Source organism: Ranitomeya imitator, chromosome 3 (assembly GCF_032444005.1).
Source record: "Ranitomeya imitator isolate aRanImi1 chromosome 3, aRanImi1.pri, whole genome shotgun sequence".
NCBI lineage: Eukaryota > Metazoa > Chordata > Amphibia > Anura > Dendrobatidae > Ranitomeya > Ranitomeya imitator.
Genome location: NC_091284.1, coordinates 811,877,416 through 811,897,500, shown reverse-complemented (window position 1 = coordinate 811,897,500; position 20,085 = coordinate 811,877,416). Strand labels below are relative to the sequence as shown.

General features: G+C 46.9%; 1 protein-coding gene across 1 annotated transcript; it reads left to right on the top strand.

Annotated features, from left to right (window-relative positions):
* Window positions 1-1,737: 1,737 nt before the first annotated feature.
* LOC138671790 (coiled-coil domain-containing protein 142-like) lies at window positions 1,738-6,379 on the top strand. Its single transcript, XM_069759926.1, has 8 exons — window positions 1,738-1,861; window positions 2,104-2,244; window positions 2,316-2,461; window positions 2,538-2,648; window positions 3,577-3,691; window positions 3,772-3,949; window positions 5,185-5,390; window positions 6,089-6,379. Exons 1-8 carry the CDS (start codon window positions 1,738-1,740, stop codon window positions 6,280-6,282), a joined length of 1,215 nt encoding a protein of 404 aa, XP_069616027.1. The 3' UTR covers window positions 6,283-6,379.
* The last annotated feature ends 13,706 nt before the right edge of the window (window positions 6,380-20,085 follow it).

Here is a 20,085-nt window from a genome sequence, read left to right as displayed (position 1 = left end):
TTTTGTGTTATTTCCCATAAAAGTGTCGCATTTTGGGTTTTGCCCTAAAAGTGATATTCCTATCTCAGTAATGATCTCCGGGACCCCCATACATCTAAGAATTAATTGTGCGTATGCTCAGCGTAGACTCCATTCCGATGGCCTCGCTCACAGGACTGTTGAGGGTCCTTTAAGTCGGACCTCTGGTGATCAGTAAACTATCCCCCCTTCCTATATCGAGGGGGATTAAATTACATACTTGGTAAAACCCCATTAATAGAATGTTATCAAAGGAGATCACTACACTAGACAACCCCTTTAAAAATGTAAAGTCTGGATCTGATAAAATTTGCAAATTATCATTTTATCATATTTTAGAAGATTGCTATATTAATTAAATTTAATTTTTTTTTTGCATTTTGTGGAAAATCGGGATATAAGTATGTCATGTAGTTTGACACTAAAAGCATTAGATCACTGGTTTAATGTATCCGAGTACACTTCAATCAGTGGAATATAGCACTTATACCCACATAAAAAAAAATGTAAAAATATAAAGATTTGTTTTTAAATAGAAGTTTTTTTCCCATTGCAATTGGTAATGTAAGCAAAGCTGCTATCTGCTGGATATTTGTAGTATTGCACTTATAGAGAAGTGAATGGGACAAATCATCTATTATTATTATTATTATTATTATTATTATTTATTTATATAGCACCATTGATTCCATGGTGCTGTACATGAGAAGGGTTTACATCAAAATACAAATATCACTTACAGCAAACAAAACTAACAATGACGGACTGATACAGAGGGAAGAGGACCCTGCCCTTGCGGGCTTACATTCTACAGGATTATGGGGAAGGAGACAGTAGGTCGGGGGTTGCAGTAGCTCCAATGGTGTTGAGGTGGCCGTGTGGTCTTTACAGGCTGTAAGCTTCCTTGAAGAGTTGAGTTTTCAGGTTTCTTTTGAAGGATCCAAAAGTAGTGGATAACCGGACTTGTTGCTTGTTTGAAAGCAGTGAAGTCATCTGGCAGGTGTGTTTTCTTACAAACGCTGCTCCGCATCCCTGGATGCTTGTCGAAGTTTTTTGGTGAGATTGGTGTGCCAGGGTTGGCTATTGATTTGTCGCACTTTACCATGCATGAGAGGGACGACTGAGTCTATGGCTGATGTGAGGGTAGCGTTATAGAAAGTGGTGCCACTGTCCGTGTCGTGGAGTGAAGATATGGAGGACAGAGGTAGAAGAGAGTCTATGAATGTCTAGGTGTGCAAGTTTTCTGCGAGGATGTGCTAGTGGCTGGACATGGGGGGGGGGCGGGTGAGGAGGACAAGGATGAGAAGTTAAGTGGATGGTGGTCAGATAAGGGTAAGTGAGAGGTTGTGAGATTAGATAGGGAACAGAGGCAGGTGAAGATGAGGTCTAGTGTATGTCTGTCTGTGTGGGTGGTTGTGGAGGACCACTGAGTGAGTCCAAAGGACAGGAGCTTGGAGGCTGCTGGCTGGCGGGTGTCAGTAGGGACATTAAAGTCGCCTACGATGATGGTGGGGATGTCAGCAGAGAGAAAGTGAAGAAGCCAGGTGGAGAATTGGTCGATGAAGGCAGTAGCTGAGCCTGGTGGTCGGTATATGACTGCAATTAGGAGATTAGAGGGAGAGTAGATACGGACAGAGTGAACCTCGAAATAAGGGAGGGTAGGGGTTGGATAGGGTTGAAGTAACAGTTTTTAGAAAGCAGGAAACCCACTCCCCCGCCATGTCTGTTGCCAGAGCGAAGAGTGTAGGTAAAGTGGAGGGCCGTTCAGGGGGGCATCAGCCAGGTCTCAGTGAGGGCCAGGATGGAACGGTTGCGGGAAGTGAAGAGATGGTGGCAGCATGTGGTGAGTTCAGGGGGGTGCAGCATGTGGTGAGATCTGTTGGGGGGTGCAGCATGTGGTGAGATTTGTGTGGGGGTGCAGCATGCGGTGAGTTCAGGGGGGTACAGCATGCGGTGAGTTCGGGGGGATGGGTGCAGCTTGCATTGTGATCTGTGGGTGTTGGGCTGTCTTCAGCACGCGGAGAGGCCTCTGGGGGGATTGTGTTGCATGTGGCTGCCACAGGCTCTGACCTTTGTGCTCTACAGGGATGTGTGGAGCATTGGGCTTGGCCCTTACAGATAAATGTGTGATGGATGATGAAGACGGCAGGAAGCACAGCAGAACCTCTGCAGCCATCGTCACAGTGTGTCAGGAGGTGACGGTGCTGCTGCGTGCTCTGAGCTCCGGTAAGATGCCACCATTGCGAGGTCTGTGCCAGTGTCACCTGAAGCCTCTGACCTCATTGTTTCTGTGGCAGGTGATGTCTCCGGTCATCTTGGTGTTCTCAGCCGCTCTGTGATGTCTCTGCAGCTCTGCGATCTGTGGCTGAGGAGCCGCTCTCAGTTGTATGTGAGCTCCGGCTCCGTCCGTCAACTGCTGTTGATCAGTCATGGGGACATGCCGGTAAGACGTCCGGGGAGGGGGTGCTGTAGTTTCCTCTGATATTCGATGTGATCTTGTGGTTCTGATGTAACCTCAGGTGATAAAGGCGCAGCTGCGCAGAGTAACCGCTGCCGCACACAGCATAGATCGGTCTTCTGCGTGTCAACAACTGTGTGTGAGGCTGCAGGACATGGCCGAGAGCCTGGAGGTGAGTGACCGGCCCCTGCTGCACTTGTGCCCTCATTGCCTCTAAGTGACAACAGATTCGAAGAAAAGACAGACGTCTGTGCTCTTCCTCCCGCAGCTCTCCGGGGATTTATTGCCATATTAACATCTGCAAAGAGTTTGTATGTTCTCTCCGTGTTTGCGTGGGTTTCCTCCGGGCACTCCGGTTTCCTCCCACATTCCAAAGACATACTGATAGGGATTCTAGATTGTGAGCCCCATCAGGGACAGTCATGATAATGTGTGCAAAACTGTAAAGCGCTGCGGAATATGTTAGCGCTATATAAAAATAAAGATTATTATTATTATTATATTAGAGAACACTGGGGTCCACAATGAAATGATCAGAGCAGGCGTTCACATGTCCCTTCTGCACTGATGTAGGAGGGCAGCGACAGTTGCCAGGGTCCAACATGTGGCTGTGGAAATGGATGGCCGATGTCATCTCTTAAGGTACCGTCACACTCAGCGACACTGCAGGTATATAGACAACGAGCCGATCTCTGGAGCGTTGTCTTTAGGTCGCTGTAGAGACGTCAAACACAGCAACTCCAGAACGATGTAGGAGCGATCCACTGACGTAACGGCGACTCACTTATCGTTCTCGCTGGTTGTTAGCTCCATGTAAAACGTTGCTGGCATCATTGCTTTTGATGTCAAACATGACGATACACGCCGACCTGACAATGAAATAAATTTCTGGACTTAAATATCCGACCAGCGATGTCACAGCGGGATCCAGATCGCTGCTGCGTGTCAAACACAACGAGATCGCTATCCAGGACGCTGCAACATCACGGATCATTGCCGTTCTCGTTGCAAAGTTGCTGAGTGTGACGGTACCTTTATGATGAGAAGGCAGAGCCTGTCTTTAGTGATGTAGGACCGCTATTATATCCCCTCCTTTGTAGGGTGTGGCCTTGAGCTTGCCCCGTCTTCTTGACTCTATGTGCTCTCATCAAGCTCAGGAGGCTTTCCAGCATATGATGCTGGCCGGACGTCACTGGAGAGGGAAGGTTACATGTGGTAAGTGTCATGGAGACGGGTTGTGGTATAACCCGTGGAATGAGACTGGATGACATCTTCATCCTGTGTTTTCCTCTTAGCTCCTGACTTGGTTCCCAGTGAGTATGCTGAAGCCACCATTACTTCCGTGCTGGTGCCAGTTCTGGAAGGAGTCCATAAACTCACATCAGAGGAACAAATGTCTGCAGTGTCTGGTGCTGTTGGGGCCTTTATGGAAGCCTGGCTGGGACATATTCTGCAAGAGAGGATGAGATTCAGGTATGTAATGAGGAGTGGGAGCGTCATGTCCCGAGACGCTGGAAATACATCTCAGGAATTTGTCCCTTGTATGAAGAGCAGTTATATCCTTTGTATGCTGGCTCCTGTCCCGAAGAAGTCTCATTGTGTTTGGGGAGGACGGGTCTTCCAGTTCTGAGAATGCTCATTGTGTTTGGCGTCTGCTGGCTCTGGAAAAGGCTTGTCGTGTTTGGTATCTGCTGGCTCTGGGAAAGGCTTGTCGTGTTTGGAGTCTGCTGGCTCTGGGAAAGCCTTGTTATGTTTGACGTCTGCTGGCTCTGGAAAGGTTTGTTGTGTTTGGAGTCTGCTGGCTCTGGGAAACGCTTGTTATGTTTGCGGTTTGCTGGCTCTGGGAAAGGCTTGTTGTGTTTAGCATCTGCTGGCTCTGCGAAAGGCTCGTCGTGTTTGACGTCTGCTGGCTCTGGGAAAGGTTCGTCATATTTGGGGTGTTTGCTGGCTCTGGGAAAGGCTTGTTGTGTTTGGGGTTTGCTGGCTCTGGGAAAGGCTCGTGTTTGGTGTCTGCTGGCTCTGGGAAAGGCTTGTTGTGTTTGGGGTTTGCTGGCTCTGGGAAAGGCTTGTGTTTGGTGTCTGCTGGCTCTGGGAAAGGCTTGTTGAGTTTGGGGTTTGCTGGCTCTGGGAAAGGCTCGTCGTGTTTGGGGTCTGTTTCCTCTGGGAAAGGCTTGTCGTGTCTGGGGTCTACTGGCTCTGGGAAAGGAAGGCTTGTTGTGTTTGGTGTCTGCTGGCTCTGGGAAAGGCTCATCGTGTTTGGGGTCTGCTGGCTCTGGGAAAGGAAGGCTCTTGTGTTTGGTGTCTACTGGTGCTGTGAAAGGCTTGTTGTGTCTGCTGACTCTGGGGTAGGCTCATCATGTTTGGCATTTGCTGGCTCTGGGGAAGTCTCATCGTGATTGGTGTCTCCTGGTTTTGGGGAAGGCTTGTCATGTTTGGTGGCTCCTGGCTCTGGGGAAGGCTTGTCATGTTTGGCTTTGGGGAAGGCTTGTCATGATTGGCGTCTGCGGACTCTAGGGAAGGTTCGTCCTGTTTGGTGTCTACCAGCTCTGGCGAAGGCTTGTCGTATTTGCCGGCTTTCGGGAAGGCTTGTTATGTTTGGCATCTCCTGGCTCTGGGGAAGGCTTGCTGTGTTTGCTGTCTGCTGGCTCTGGAGAAGGCTAACTCTTTCCATGTCCGCTGTCTCTTCACCTCACAAGTTGTGCTCTTAGTTTGCAGGGGGCGCTCCAGCTTCGGTGTGACTTTGAGCTTGTGCGCGAGCTGCTGAAGTCTCCAGCATCGGGAATGTCTCCGGAGGTTGTCCAGGTGGCACTGTCTCTCCCGGTTTTCCAGCAGGCAGATAATGCCATTGTGTGCCTCCTGCAGCAGCCATCTCATAAGGCATACTTGCAGTCTTCCGGCTGCTCTGTCTTCTGCTGTGAGTAAGACACTCATCGTCTTTGTGTCTCTCGTGTCAATTTTTTGTTAATCCTTAACATATTGTCTGTCTGATTTTTAATATTTCTGATAATGGAGCCGTAGAAGGGCTTGTTTTGTGGAACACGTTTTCCCATACAGTGTCCTGGTAAATGAGACATGAGGATGGGGAACGTCTACGTCCACACCACAGTGATTAACTTGTAGTGTGGTTTTTATTTTTTCTCTCTAAGGAAAAAAAAAGTCTCCAATTCCTGAGACCTGAAACATGTCCATTTTCTGTCGCTGGAGTTGCATTTTGCCAATGTTGTGATACCATTTTGGGTCCAACGTTTTACTCGTTTCTTGTCAGTTTTTTTTTTTTTTTTTAAGAGAAATGGAGTGATTTGAATTTATTTTCTACTTATTTTTAGCCTCCGGCTGGACTTCATAGAAGACCACCAGCAGAGTAGACACAGGATGTTCAGTATGCTTCCGGCTGACATGGCAACCCATTGGCATGCCACGATTTCGTGGAGCTACTTTTGCTCCTCAGGACTTCACAAATTAAATGCCACTGTCAGATTGCCAGTGGCATTTATAGGTGTTACTGGCAGATCTGGCTATGCTTACATGTAATGGCCGTCATCTCCCAGGTATGATGGAGGCTCAGATCCTGCCACCATAGAAGGTACTGATTTCTGTTTTCTCCCTATCCAGGTCCTCCCCTGTGTCACACCGCTGTGGAGAGCGTATCTGACAGTCTGCAAAGCCTAGACAGCCTGGGCCGCATAGTATGGAGCCATAATTATCCAGTACATCGGCCGCGGCTCAGCCATGACTCCTACCTTCCGCATAATCAGCGCCAGTGGCTCTCGCTGCGCCTCCACAAGAGCTGGACCGGGCTGGGCTGAGCTGTGGTAGGGGCCGTGGACGAAGGAGACAATCGCCTGTAATAACTTATTATTTTATACCCAAAAAGTCTATTTTATTAAATATTTCTGATAACCATCGTTGTTGTCACTGTTTTCCCATCCCTCGTGGATGGCTGATGCTGGCCAAAAGGTGTGAGAAGGGCAGGAAGAGCCGCAGGGTGTATGATGATGGCGGAGTGCTTCCCACTGGCAATGACAAGTCACATGTAGGCACGAAAGCTAGTTGTCTCCAATAACACAATATTGTCGCGTGCATACTGCATCATTGTGGTTAACATCATGACAAGAAAAAAGCCAATGTCCCTTGTTATGTAATCTGCACCCTATCACCAGTCTGCTTATGTCACTCCATATTTATCAGATGTTGCACTTTAAAGGGATCGTCCGCTGTCTGTTAGTGCAGCTTCCATCACACACTGCCCCGTGCTCAGGTGTGACCAGACCGTCCATGACTGGCCATTGTATGGGCAGAAATGCTGCTCAGTAGTGATGAGCGAGCATGCTTGTCACTGCTCGTTAATCACTTGACTATCAGGGTGCTTGAGATTCTTGTTACTCTGTGAATATTTATGATTGCTCGCGTTCAAGCTCGAGTCCGTGCCTCACATGTTTGGCAAGAGGTGGATGAAGATGAGACACAATTGCCAACAAGTGATGTTGTTATGATAGCAAGTCAGGAGGAGGACCAGGGTGAGGAAGTGGAAGACAAGGTGGTGGACGATGAAGTCACTAACCCAACCTGGGAAGGTGACATGCAGAGCGAGGATTACAGCTCAGAGGGGGAGGAATCCGCAGCACCACAACAGGCAGGAAGAGGCAGTGGGGTGGCCGGAGACACAATGTGAGCAACTGTTCCCCAGAGCACCTGGTGAAGTTGCCAGGTCAAGGGTTAGGTGATCCAGAGTCTGGTGATTTTTTTTTTTTTTTTTAAGTACTGCCCAGTTAACCCATAAAAGGCCATTTGCAACATCTGCCACGCCAGCATCAGCAGGGGCAGCACATCTACCAGCATGCTCAGGCTCATGCAACCAAAAATCCAACTACTTGGGCAGAACGCCAGGGTCCACAAACATTGTCTGCAGATGACACCACTGTCTCTTCCCCTGTTCTATATTCACACCAGTCCCCTGTCCAAGATGTACGCTAAGATGCCTCCTACCCTGCACCTGCCGTTGCACACTTGCAACCACCATCAGTGTCCTTGTCCCAGTGAAGTGTTCAGTTGTCCCTACCCCAGTCCTTGGAACGCAAGCATAATTACGCAGCCAGCCACCCACAGGCCACAATACTAAACTGCTACATTTCTAGACTGCTTGTCCTGGTAATGTTGCTGTTTAGGCTTGTGGAGTCGAAAGCTTTCCACATGGTGGCGACCATCCGTCTGTACTCGGTCCACAGCTGCCACTATTTTCCCTGGTGTGCCGTCCCTGCTTTAGGGTGCGTCATGGTCGTGGACAGGGTTCCTTCCCTGTCCTCTCTGGGTTAATTTGTAAGGCCTCCTTTTGGTTTGGGAGGGCTATATTTACGCGCCTTCATCTGGGGATCCTTGTCAGTGACACATCAGTTCTGGCTGTGTGTATGACCACCTGGTGTGCTTGCATACTGTGTAGTCCGTTTGCCTTCTTGTGTATGACCCGGTCCGTGTTCTCGTTCTGTGCATTGCTTTGTGATTTTGTACTTACTGTCTGATTCTGGCTCTGACCTTCGGTTTGGTACTCTTACTAATCTCCTGTCTGCCCCGTTTGTACTGCACCTCTATCTCCGGCTACCTGACCTTTTGCTATGTCCTGACCACTCTCAGCATCTCACCATTTGGTACTTCATCGATCTCCTGGCTTGACTTCGGCACGTTCAGACTACTCTCCGGTTTCACCGATCACCGCCGCTACTCGGCATTTGGCTCTGCCTCCGGCCCCTTCTCCGGTGGTGACATGTTGCAGGTCCTGCGCTGTGGCAGGTAAGCTCACCACAGCACCCCCCTGCCCTTCTGTATCTCGTGCACAGACTCCTGCTGTAAGTCTGTAGCAGGGTTCTTGATATTATCATTGACCTGAACATTTAAACGGGGTTTTGTGCTTTTTTTTTTCCCATTGGTCATGGATCCGCTTCATGCTCTCTCTGAGCAAGTGAATAGCCTCACTCAAATGATGCAAAAACTATCTGTGGAGCAGCTAACCCTGGCTCAGTCACGCCAACAGGTTCAGAGGGAGGTGGCTGATGCCGTGCAGGGTTCTTTTTCTTCTGGGGCTCGGGATGAGGGTGCCACTGATGTTTTCTTATTTTCCCCGAGACCACCTGTTAAGTTTCCCAACACCTTTTCTGGGGACAAAAAATTATTCAGGGTGTTCAAAGAGGGGTGTATCCTGTTTTTCTCTCTGCGTCCGCATGCCTCTGGGAATGGAAATCAGAGGGTGGGAGTTATTTCTTTATTAAGGGGGCTCCACAGGCTTGGGCTTTTTCTCTCCCTCTGCTCCGGAACGTATGTATGTGGATCTGTTTTTTTTGAGGCTCTTGGGCACATTTATGATGAGACTGATTGAGGACATTGTGATGAGTGTGACACAGGGGAAGCACTCAGCAGAATGGTTTTTTTCTGAGTTCAGACACTGGGCAGCTAAGATATCCTGGAATGATGCCGCCTTAAGAGGGTTGTTCCGCAAAGGCCTGTCCAACCGATTACAGGATCCACTGGCGTTGTATCCTCTCCCTGATACCCTGGAGGATGCCAAGACCCAGACTGTCAGTATGGACCGAAAGCCCTGTGCCATAGGGGTGAGGCAGCAGGCAACCCCTTTATACTCCAGCTCAGGGCACATCTCTTCAGATCCTATGGAGGTGGGAGCCATTTTGATAAAAGAGAGAGGAAACGACGCAGAGATAAACAGCTGTGCTTCTACTATGAAGCCCTAGGACACTGGAAAAAAAAGTCCTTCTTGTCCCTCCTCATCTAAGATGTCGGGAAACGCCTAAGTCTTGCTAATGATCGAGGAAGTTGCCCAGACTCCCAGGTACAATTTTCCTCATTTGCTAAAGTCCTTCTCTAGGTGAAGTTGGAGGTTGGTGGTGGTCCCGTTTTCACTACCGCTTTGTTGACTGTGGATCTACCATCAATTTAATTGACTCTCATATTGTGACTCTTTATACACTGTGTGCAGAATTATTAGGCAAGTTGTATTTTGATCACATGACACTTTTTATGCATGTTGTCCTACTCCAAGCTGTTCAGGCTTGAGAGCCAACTACCAATTAAGTAAATCCGGTGATGTGCATCTCTGTAATGAGGAGGGGGGTTGTCTAATGACATCAGAACACTATATAAGGTGTGCTTATTTATTAGGCAACTTCCTTTCCTTTGGCAAAATCGGTCAGAAGAGAGATTTGACGGCTCTGAAAAGTCCACAATTGTGAGATGTCTTGCAGAGGGATGCAGCAGTCTGGAAATTGCCAAACTTTTGTAGCGTGATCACCTAACAATCAAGCGTTTCGTGGTAAATAGCCAACAGGGTTGCAAGAAGCGTGTTGGGCAAAAAAGGCGCAAAATAACTGCCCATGAATTGAGAAAAATCAAGCGTGCAGCTTCCAAGATGCCAATTGCCACCAGTTTTGCCATATTTCAGAGCTGCAACATTACTGGACTAACAAAAGGCACAAGGTGTGCGATACTTAGGGACATGGCCAAGGTAAGGAAGGCTGAAAAACGACCACCTTTGTACAAGAAACATAAGATAAAACGTCAAGACTGGGCCAAGAAATATCTTAAGACTGACTTTTCAAAGGTTTTATGGACTGATGAAATGAGAGTGACTCTTGATGGGCCGGATGGATGGGCCAGAGGCTGGATCAGTAAAGGGCAGAGAGCTCCACTCCGACTCAGACGCCAGCAAGGTGGAGGTGGGGGACTGGTATGGGCTGGGATCATCAAAGATAAACTTGTGGGACCTTTTCGGGTTGAGGATGGATTGAAGCTCAACTCCAAGACCTACTGCCAGTTTCTGGAAGACAACTTCTTCAAGCAGTGGTACAGGAAGAAGTTGATATCGTTCAAGAAAAACATGATTTTCCTGCAGGACAATGCTCCATCACATGCCTCCAACTACTCCACTAATATCTCAGTTGTGGGCTCCTCGGCCTCAAACAAGCATTTGGCCAGGGAACATAAGGGAAATGCTACATTTTTTAAATGTTATGGTATAGATAAGGTTTATATACATAACTAGATGGTGGCCCAATTCTAACGCATCGGGTATTCTAGAATATGTATAGTAGTATATAGCACAGCCCACGTAGTATATAGCACAACCAAGTAGTATATAGCACAGCCACGTAGTATATAGCACAGCCACGTAGTATATAGCACAGCCCACGCAGTATATAGCACAGCCCACGCAGTATATAACACAGAACATGCAGTATATAGCACAGCCCACGCAGTAAATAACACAGCCAACGCAGTATATAACACAGAACACGCAGTATATAACACAGCCCAAGTAGTGTATAACACAGTCCACGTAGTATATTGCCAGCCACGTAGTATATAGCACAGACCACATAGTATATAGCACAGCCCACGTAGTATATAGCACAGCCCACGCAGTATATAGCACAGCCCACGCAGTATATAGCACAGCCCACGCAGTATATAACATAGCCCACGCAGTATATAACACAGAACACGCAGTATATAACTCAGCCCAAGTAGTATATAACACAGTCCACATAGTATATAACACAGCCCACGTAGTATATAGCAGCCACGTAGTATATAGCACAGCCACGTAGTATATAGCACAGCCACGTAGTATATTGCCCAGCCACGCAGTATATTGCACAGCCACATACTATATAGCACAGCCCATGTAGTATATAGCAGACACATAGTATATAAGACAGGCCACGCAGTATATAACACAGGCGATGCAGTATATAACACAGCCCACATAGTATATAACACAGCCCACGTAGTATATAGCAATGTGGGCACCATATCCCTGTTTAAAAAAGACTTAAAATAAAAAATAGTTATATACTCACCTTCCGGCGGCCCCCGGATCCAGCCCAGGCCTTTAGCGATGCTCCGGTCCCATGAATGCATTGTGGCAATAACACGTGATGATGTAGCAGTCTCGCAAGACCGCTACGTCATCATCACGCGAGACAGCTACGTCATCTCTGGTCATTGCCGAAATGCATTATTGGGATTGGAGCGTCGCGAGCAGCGGGAAAGGCGCCGGAAGGTGAGAATATAATGATGTTTTTTAAAATTAAAAAGTTTTTACTATTGATGCTGCATAGGTAGAATCAATAGTAAAAAGTTGGTCACATAGGGTTAATAGCGGCGTTAACGGACTGTGTTACACCGCGTTATGCCGCGGTGTAATGTAGTCCGTTTAACGGACTGCTAAAACCCTATGTAGCCACTGATTGGAGGGGAGTATGGAGGGGCCAAATCGCGGCCGGACTGTGCCTGTCGCTGATTGGTCGCTGCCAGCCATTCCAAAGACATAGTGATAGGGAATTTAGATTGTGAGCCCCATCAGGGACAGCGACAATAATGTGAGCAAACTGTAAAGCGCTGCGGAATATGTTAGCGCTATATAAAAATATAGATTATTATTATTATTACGTTGCTGTGCTATATACTACGTGGGCTGTGCTATATACTACGTGGCTGTGCAATATACTACGTGGCTGTGCAGTATACTACGTGGCTGTGCAATATACTACGTGGCTGTGCTATATACTACGTAGGCTGTGTTATATATTACGTGGGCTGTGTTATATACTGCATGGGCTGTGCTATATACTACGTGGGCTGTGCTATATACAATGTGGGCTGTGTTATATACCCCGTGGGCTGTGCTATATACTAATTGGACTGTGCTATATACTACGTGGGCTGTGCTATATACTACGTGGGCTGTGCTATATACTACGTTGGCTGTGCTATATACTATGTGGGCTGTGTTATATACTGTGTGGGCTGTGCTATATATAACGTGGCTGTGCTATATACTATGTGGGCTGTGCTATATACTACGTGGGCTGTGTTATATACTACGTGGGCAGTGTTATATACTGCGTGAGCTGTACTATATACTACATTGGCTGTGTTATATACTGCGTGGGCTGTGTTATATACTGCATGGGCTGTGCTATATACTACGTGTCTGTGCTATATACTATGTTGCTATGCAATATACTACGTGGCTGTGCTATATACTACGTGGCTGTGTTATATACTACGTAGCTGTGCTATATACTACGTGGCTGTGCTATATACTACTTGACTGTGCTATATACTATGTGGGCTGTGTTATATGCTACATGGGCTGTGAGACTCTTTCGCCGGGGGCCCTCAAAAACCTGGAGCTGGCCCTGGCTTCACTGATTGGTCACGCCCAGCCGGCCGCGAACAATCAGCGACAGACACAGTAAGGCCGCAAATTGGCGCGGGATTTGAACCACGCTTCGCTAATTGGTCGCGGCCGGACGAATTCTGTGTATTCATTGCATTATTCTGAAATCTTCATAAATAAACTACATACATATTCTAGAATACCTGATGCGTTAGAATCCGGCCACCATCTAGTACAGTATATTATCAAAATAATGTGGCCCATACACAGGATACTGTTTCCATTATATGATCCTATAAACTAGAAATTTTCCTTTTCAATGAAGAAAAGCAGGAACTGGTTAGTTGGGGGAAGAGAGGGTGAGGGGACAGGCATTTGGCAAAAGAAAAATGAAAAGTACTTTAAAGGGTTTGTACGTTTTGGACAATTTCTCTTATTTTTTTATCTAAATGTATGTATTTGGGACAAAAAATAAATTTTGTAATTGGGTTGCATTTAAAATTGTGCACCGTTTTTTGCACTGTCAATTCCTGGGTTCAGAATAAGTTAACTGAGAATCCATCAGTGAGCTCATTGTGACAGTCTTATGGAAGAGTTTTGTCTTTTTCTGGGTGCTTCTTAACTAATGTGTGACCACAGACCACATCAAAGTTTAATGTGCAGGAAAACAATGAGGCTGTAAAAGCTGTTGTGAATTCCGCTCTTGGGCTCCCTCCGGTGGTTGTAAGTGGCACTTTTGTGAGTTCTGCTCTTGGGCTCCCTCCGGTGGTTTTAAGTGGAATGGCTGTTCCTTGGATTTAGTAGTCTGAAGCTGCTTCCACTAATTGTCTTTCTGCTCGGCATTTATTCCTGGCTCTTCCCTTCAGCCAGTGCCACTTGTCAACGTTTCCTGGCTGGATTCACATCTCTGCTTGGATTTCCCTGTTTTCCTGACCAGTTCAGCAAAGATAAGTCCTGGCTTGCTCATTTCTGTCCACATGTTGTGGACTTATTGTTCTGTGCATTCTATGTTTGTCCAGCTTGTCAGTATGGATTATTTCTGTTAGCTGGAAGCTCTGGGAGGCAGATTTACCCTCCACACCTTTAGTCAGGTGTGGAGATTTTTGTAAACTCTGTGGGGATTTTTTGTAGTTTTTATACTGACCGCACAGTATCCTTTCCTGTCCTATCTATCTAGCTAGTATGGCCTCCTATGCTAAAATCTGATTTCATTTCTGCGTATGTTATTTTCCCCTCCTCTCACCGTCAATATTTGTGGGGGGCTATCTTTCCTTTGGGGATTTTTTCTGAGGCAAGATAGGTTTCCTGTTTCCATCTTTAGGGGAAGTTAGATCTTAGGCTGTGCCGAGGGGTCTAGGGAGAGTCAGGTACCCCCCACGGCTATTTTTAGTTGCGCTGCTAGGTTCAGGGTTTGCGGTCAGTACAGATACCACCTCCTTCAGAGCTCGTCCCATGTTGCTCCTAAACCACCAGATCATAACAAAAAGCCAAATGCTGTAACATTTTTTAAACCCAATTGCAAAAATGATACTATCGCAAAATAAATGCATTTAAGATTAGCAAAAAAATGTCTGCAGTGGTGGACAACCCCTTTAAGGTAATGCATGCTATACAATACCAAAGAAACGTTTGGACCAACCTAACAAGAAGTTTCTCATTTAGGTCTCTGTAGTGTTGTAAAGGTATTGCCCGAAGCCCCTGGGGCCAATATCAACTGCGGCATCTAGGTGGTTGGAAAAGAGGAAGGCCCTGGCATTGCCTCTATTACCTCTGTGAAGAGTAACAGGCAACCAAGACTCATTGATTTCCACGGAGAATGAAGGTTGTCTGGTCCAATACCAGAGATGTAAAAGCTATGATAGAAAGTGTTATCGACCTGGTGGTTAGGAGCACCCGGAATGACCTGATGGTTAAACTCGCACAGGACAAGCTCTGGGAAGTGGGAGCTCTGCTGACCGCAACCCCTAATCCTATCACACACACTAGAAATAGCCGTGGAGCGTACCTAACTCGGCCTAGACGCCTCTTCACAGCCTAAGAGCTAACTAGCCCTAAAGATAGAAAATAAAGCCTACCTTGCCTCAGAGAAATTCCCCAAAGGAAAAGGCCGCCCCCCACATATATTGACTGTGAGTAAAGATGAAAGTCACAAACACAGAAATGAAACAGGTTTCAGCAAAGGGAGGCCAGACTTACTAAACAGACTGAGGATAGGAAAGGTATCTTTGCGGTCAGCACAAAAAACTACAAAAGACCACGCAGAGTGTGCAAAAAGACCTCCGCACCGACTCACGGTGCGGAGGTGCCACTCTGCATCCCAGAGCTTCCAGCAAGCAAGGCAAAATCATGATAGCCAACTGGACAAGGAAACAATGAACAAATTAATAACTAGCAGAGACTTAGCTTCTGCTGGAATAGACAGGTCACCAGAAAGATCCAAGAGCGAACTGAACCAGTACAAGAACATTGACAGCTGGCATGGAGTAACGATCTGAGTGGAGTTAAATAGAACAGCCAGCCAAAGAATAAACTACGTCACCTGTGGAAGGAACCTCAGAAGCAGCAGCTCCACTCACAGTCACCAGAGGGAGTCCATGGACAGAACTCGCCGAAGTAACCATTCATGACCACAGGAGGGAGTTCGAAAACAGAATTCACAACAGTACCCCCCTTGAGGAGGGGTCACCGAACCCTCACCAGAGCCCCCAGGCCGATCAGGACGAGCCAAATGAAAGGCACGAATTAGATCGGCAGCATGAACATCAGAGGCAAAAACCCAGGAATTATCTTCCTGACCATAACCCTTCCACTTGACCAGGTACTGGAGATTCCGTCTCGAAATACGAGAATCCAAAATTTTCTCCACCACATACTCCAACTCCCCCTCGACCAACACCGGGGCAGGAGGATCAACGGAGGGAACCATAGGCGCCACGTATCTCCGCAATAACAACCTATGGAACACATTATGGATGGCAAAAGAAGCTGGAAGGGCCAAACGAAATGACACAGGATTGAGAACTTCAGAAATCTTATACGGACCAATGAAACGAGGCTTAAACTTAGGAGAGGAAACCTTCATAGGAACATGACGAGATGACAACCAAACCAAATCCCCAACACGAAGTCGGTGACCAACACAGCGCCGGCGGTTAGCGAAATGTTGAGCCTTCTCCTGGGACAATGTCAAATTGTCCACCACATGAGTCCAAATCTGCTGCAACCTGTCCACCACCATATCAACACCAGGACAGTCCGAAGGCTCAACCTGCCCTGAAGAGAAACGAGGATGGAAACCAGAATTACAGAAAAAAGGCGAAACCAAAGTAGCCGAGCTGGCCCAATTATTAAGGGCGAACTCAGCCAAAGGCAAGAAGGACACCCAATCATCCTGATCAGCAGAAACAAAGCATCTCAGATATGTCTCCAAAGTCTGATTAGTTCGTTCGGTTTGGCCATTTGTCTGAGGATGGAAAGCCGAAGAAAAAGACAAATCAATGCCCATCTTAGCACAAAAGGACCGCCAAAACCTCGAAACAAACTGGGAACCTCTGTCCGAGACGATGTTCTCCGGAATGCCAACGAACCACATGCTGGAAAAACAATGGCACCAAATCAGAGGAGGAAGGCAATTTAGACAAGGGTACTGTCATGATTCCAATGGCAGGGAATCACAAAAGGACAAGCACCAACGAGCTCTAGGGTGATGGAACCTGAGCTGACCGCGACCCTAAACCTGAACACACAAATAACAATAGCCGGGGAACGTGCCTACGTTGATCCTAGACGTCTCGCACCAGCCGAAGATCTAACTTCCCCTATTAGAAGAAACACAGACCTCTCTTGCCTCCAGAGAAATACCCCACAGAAATAGCAGCCCCCCACATATAATGACGGTGAAATGAGAGGAAGGCACATACACAGTATGAAAACAGATTCAGCAAAATGAGGCCCGCTAAAACTAGATAGCAGAGGATACAAAAGTAAACTGCGCGGTCAGCAAAAAACCCTTCAAAAAACCATCCTGTAATTACTTGAACTCATGTTCCAACTCATGGAACATGAGGAGCAATTACAGCCCACTAAAGCAACCAGCAGCAAAGAGACAATTATATGCAAGCTGGACAAGACAAAAATAAAGCAAAACGTGTAACAAGAAAATCAAAACTTAGCTTGTCCTGAAGATTACTGAAGCCAGAAGCTGAGGTAACAAAACACTCTGATAACCTTGATAGCCGGCGGGGAAATGACAAGAAAGCCCGGTTAAATAGGAAACTCCCAAATCCTAATAGAACAGGTGGACACCAGAGACAGCAGAACACAAATCACCCAGTACCATCAGTAACCACCAGAGGGAGCCCAAAAACAGAACTCACAACAGGTACCAAATGGACCATCTTAGAGAAGCGATCACAAACCACCCAAATGACCGACATCCTTTGAGAGACAGGGAGATCTGAAATAAAATCCATGGAAATATGCGTCCAGGGCCTCTTTGGGACCGGCAAGGGCAAAAGCAACCCACTGGCACGAGAACAGCAGGGCTTAGCCCGAGCACAAGTCCCACAGGACTGCACAAAAGAACGCACATCCCGTGACAAAGAAGGCCACCAAAAGGATCTAGCCACCAAATCTCTGGTACCAAAGATTCCAGGATGACCCGCCAACACCGAACAATGAACCACAGAGATAACTCTACTAGTCCATCTATCAGGGACAAACAGTTTCTCCGCTGGACAACGGTCAGGTCTATCAGCCTGAAACTTCTGCAGCACGCGCCGCAAATCAGGGGAGATGGCAGACAAAATTACCCCCTCTTTGAGAATACCCGCCGGCTCAGGAACACCCGGAGAGTCAGGCACAAAACTCCTTGACAGGGCATCAGCCTTCACATTCTTAGAGCCCGGAAGGTACGAAACCACAAAATCAAAACGGGAGAAAAACAGCGACCATCGAGCCTGTCTAGGATTCAACCGTTTGGCAGACTCGAGATAAGTCAAATTCTTGTGATCCGTCAAGACCACAACGCGATGCTTGGCTCCTTCAAGCCAATGTCGCCACTCCTCGAATGCCCACTTCATGGCCAACAACTCTCGATTGCCAACATCATAATTGCGCTCAGCAGGCGAGAATTTTCTAGAAAAGAAGGCACATGGTTTCATCACCGAGCCATCAGAACTTCTTTGCGACAAAACAGCCCCTGCTCCAATCTCAGAAGCATCAACCTCAACCTGAAACGGGAGCGAAACATCTGGCTGGCACAACACAGGGGCAGAAGAAAAACGACGCTTCAACTCCTGAAAAGCCTCTACAGCCGCAGAAGACCAATTGACCACATCAGCACCTTTCTTGGTCAAATCAGTCAACGGTTTAGCAACACTAGAAAAATTAGCGATGAAGCGACGGTAAAAATTAGCAAAGCCCAGGAACTTCTGCAGGCTCTTCACAGATGTCGGCTGAGTCCAATCATAAATGGCCTGAACTTTAACAGGGTCCATCTTGATAGTAGAAGGGGAAAAAATGAAACCCAAAAATGAAACCTTCTGAACCCCAAAGAGACATTTCGACCCCTTCACAAACAAGGAATTCGCATGAAGGACCTGGAACACCATTCTGACCTTCACATGAGACTCCCAATCATCCGAAAAGACCAAAATATCATCCAAATATACAATCATGAATCTATCCAGGTACTCTCGGAAGATGTCATGCATAAAGGACTGAAACACAGATGGAGCATTAGAAAGCCCGAATGGCATAACCAGGTACTCAAAATGGCCCTCGGGCGTATTAAATGCTGTTTTCCATTCATCGCCCTGTTTAATTCGCACAAGATTATACGCCCCTCGAAGATCTATCTTGGTGAACCAACTAGCCCCCTTAATCCGAGCAAACAAATCAGACAGCAGCGGCAAAGGGTACTGAAATTTGACTGTGATCTTATTAAGAAGGCGGTAATCAATACAAGGTCTCAAAGAGCCATCCTTCTTGGCCACAAAAAAGAACCCTGCTCCCAACGGTGATGACGACGGGCGAATATGACCTTTCTCCAAGGATTCCTTTATATAACTCCGCATAGCGGCATGCTCTGGCACAGATAAATTAAACAGTCGGCCCTTAGGAAACTTACTACCAGGAATCAAATTAATAGCACAATCGCAATCCCTATGAGGAGGAAGGGCACCAGATTTGGGCTCTTCAAATACATCCCGGTAATCTGACAAAAACTCAGGGACTTCAGAAGGAGTGGAAGGCGAAATTGACAGCAATGGAACATCACCATGTATCCTGTTGTGAATTCTGTTTTCGGGCTCCCTCCTCTGGTCATGAATGGTACTTCGGATGGTTCTGTCCATGGACTTTCTCTGATGCCTGTGGGTGTTTCTGAGTTTCCTTCCACAGGTGACGAGGCTAATTTGTTAGTGGGCTGCTCTATTTAACTCCACTTGGATCCTTGTCCGATGCCAGCTATCATTGTGGTAGCATTGGTCTAGTTCGCTCCTGGATCTTCCTGGTTACCTGTTTTCTCCAGCAGAAGCTAAGTTTTGCTTTGCTTTTTTCTTGTTTGCTATTTTTTCTGTCCAGCATGCTTATGTGAATTTTGCCTTGCTTGCTGGAAGCTCTGGGACGCAGAGGGGCGCCTCCGCTCCGTTAGTCGGTGCGGAAGGTATTTTTCCCTGCACTCTCTGTGTGGCTTTTGTAGGTTTTGTGCTGACTGCAAAGTGACCTTTCCTATCTTCTGTCTGTTTAGTAAGGCGGGCCTCTCTTTGCTAAATCTATTTCATCTCTGTGTTTGTGATTTATAATAATAATAATAATAATAATTTTATTTATATAGCGCCAACATATTCCGCAGCGCTTTACAAATTATAGAGGGGACTTGTACATACAATAGACATTACAGCATAACAGAAATACAGTTCAAAACAGATACCAAGAGGAGTGAGGGCCCTGCTCGTAAGCTTACAAACTATGAGGAAAAGGGGAGACACGAGAGGTGGATGGTAACAATTGCTATAGTTATTCGGACCAGCCATAGTGTAAGGCTTGGGTGTTCATGTAAAGCTGCATGAACCAGTTAATTAATTTTTTTTTTTTTTTTTTTAGTATAGGCCACACAGGGATCGTTAGGTTAATGCATTGAGGCGGTAGGCCAGTGATTTCATCTTACTCACAGTCAATATATGTGGGGGGGCTGCCTTTTCCTTTGGGGAATTTTCTCTGAGGCAAGATAGGCTTATTTTTCCTATCTCTAGGGCTAGCTAGTTCTGAGGCTGTGACGAGGCGCCTAGGTCATGATAGGAGCGCTCCACGGCTATTTCTAGTGTACGTGATAGGATTAGGGATTGCGGTCAGGAGAGGTTCCACTTCCCAGAGCTTGTCCTGTATTAATGTGCTATCAGGTCTTTTCTGGTGCTCTAAC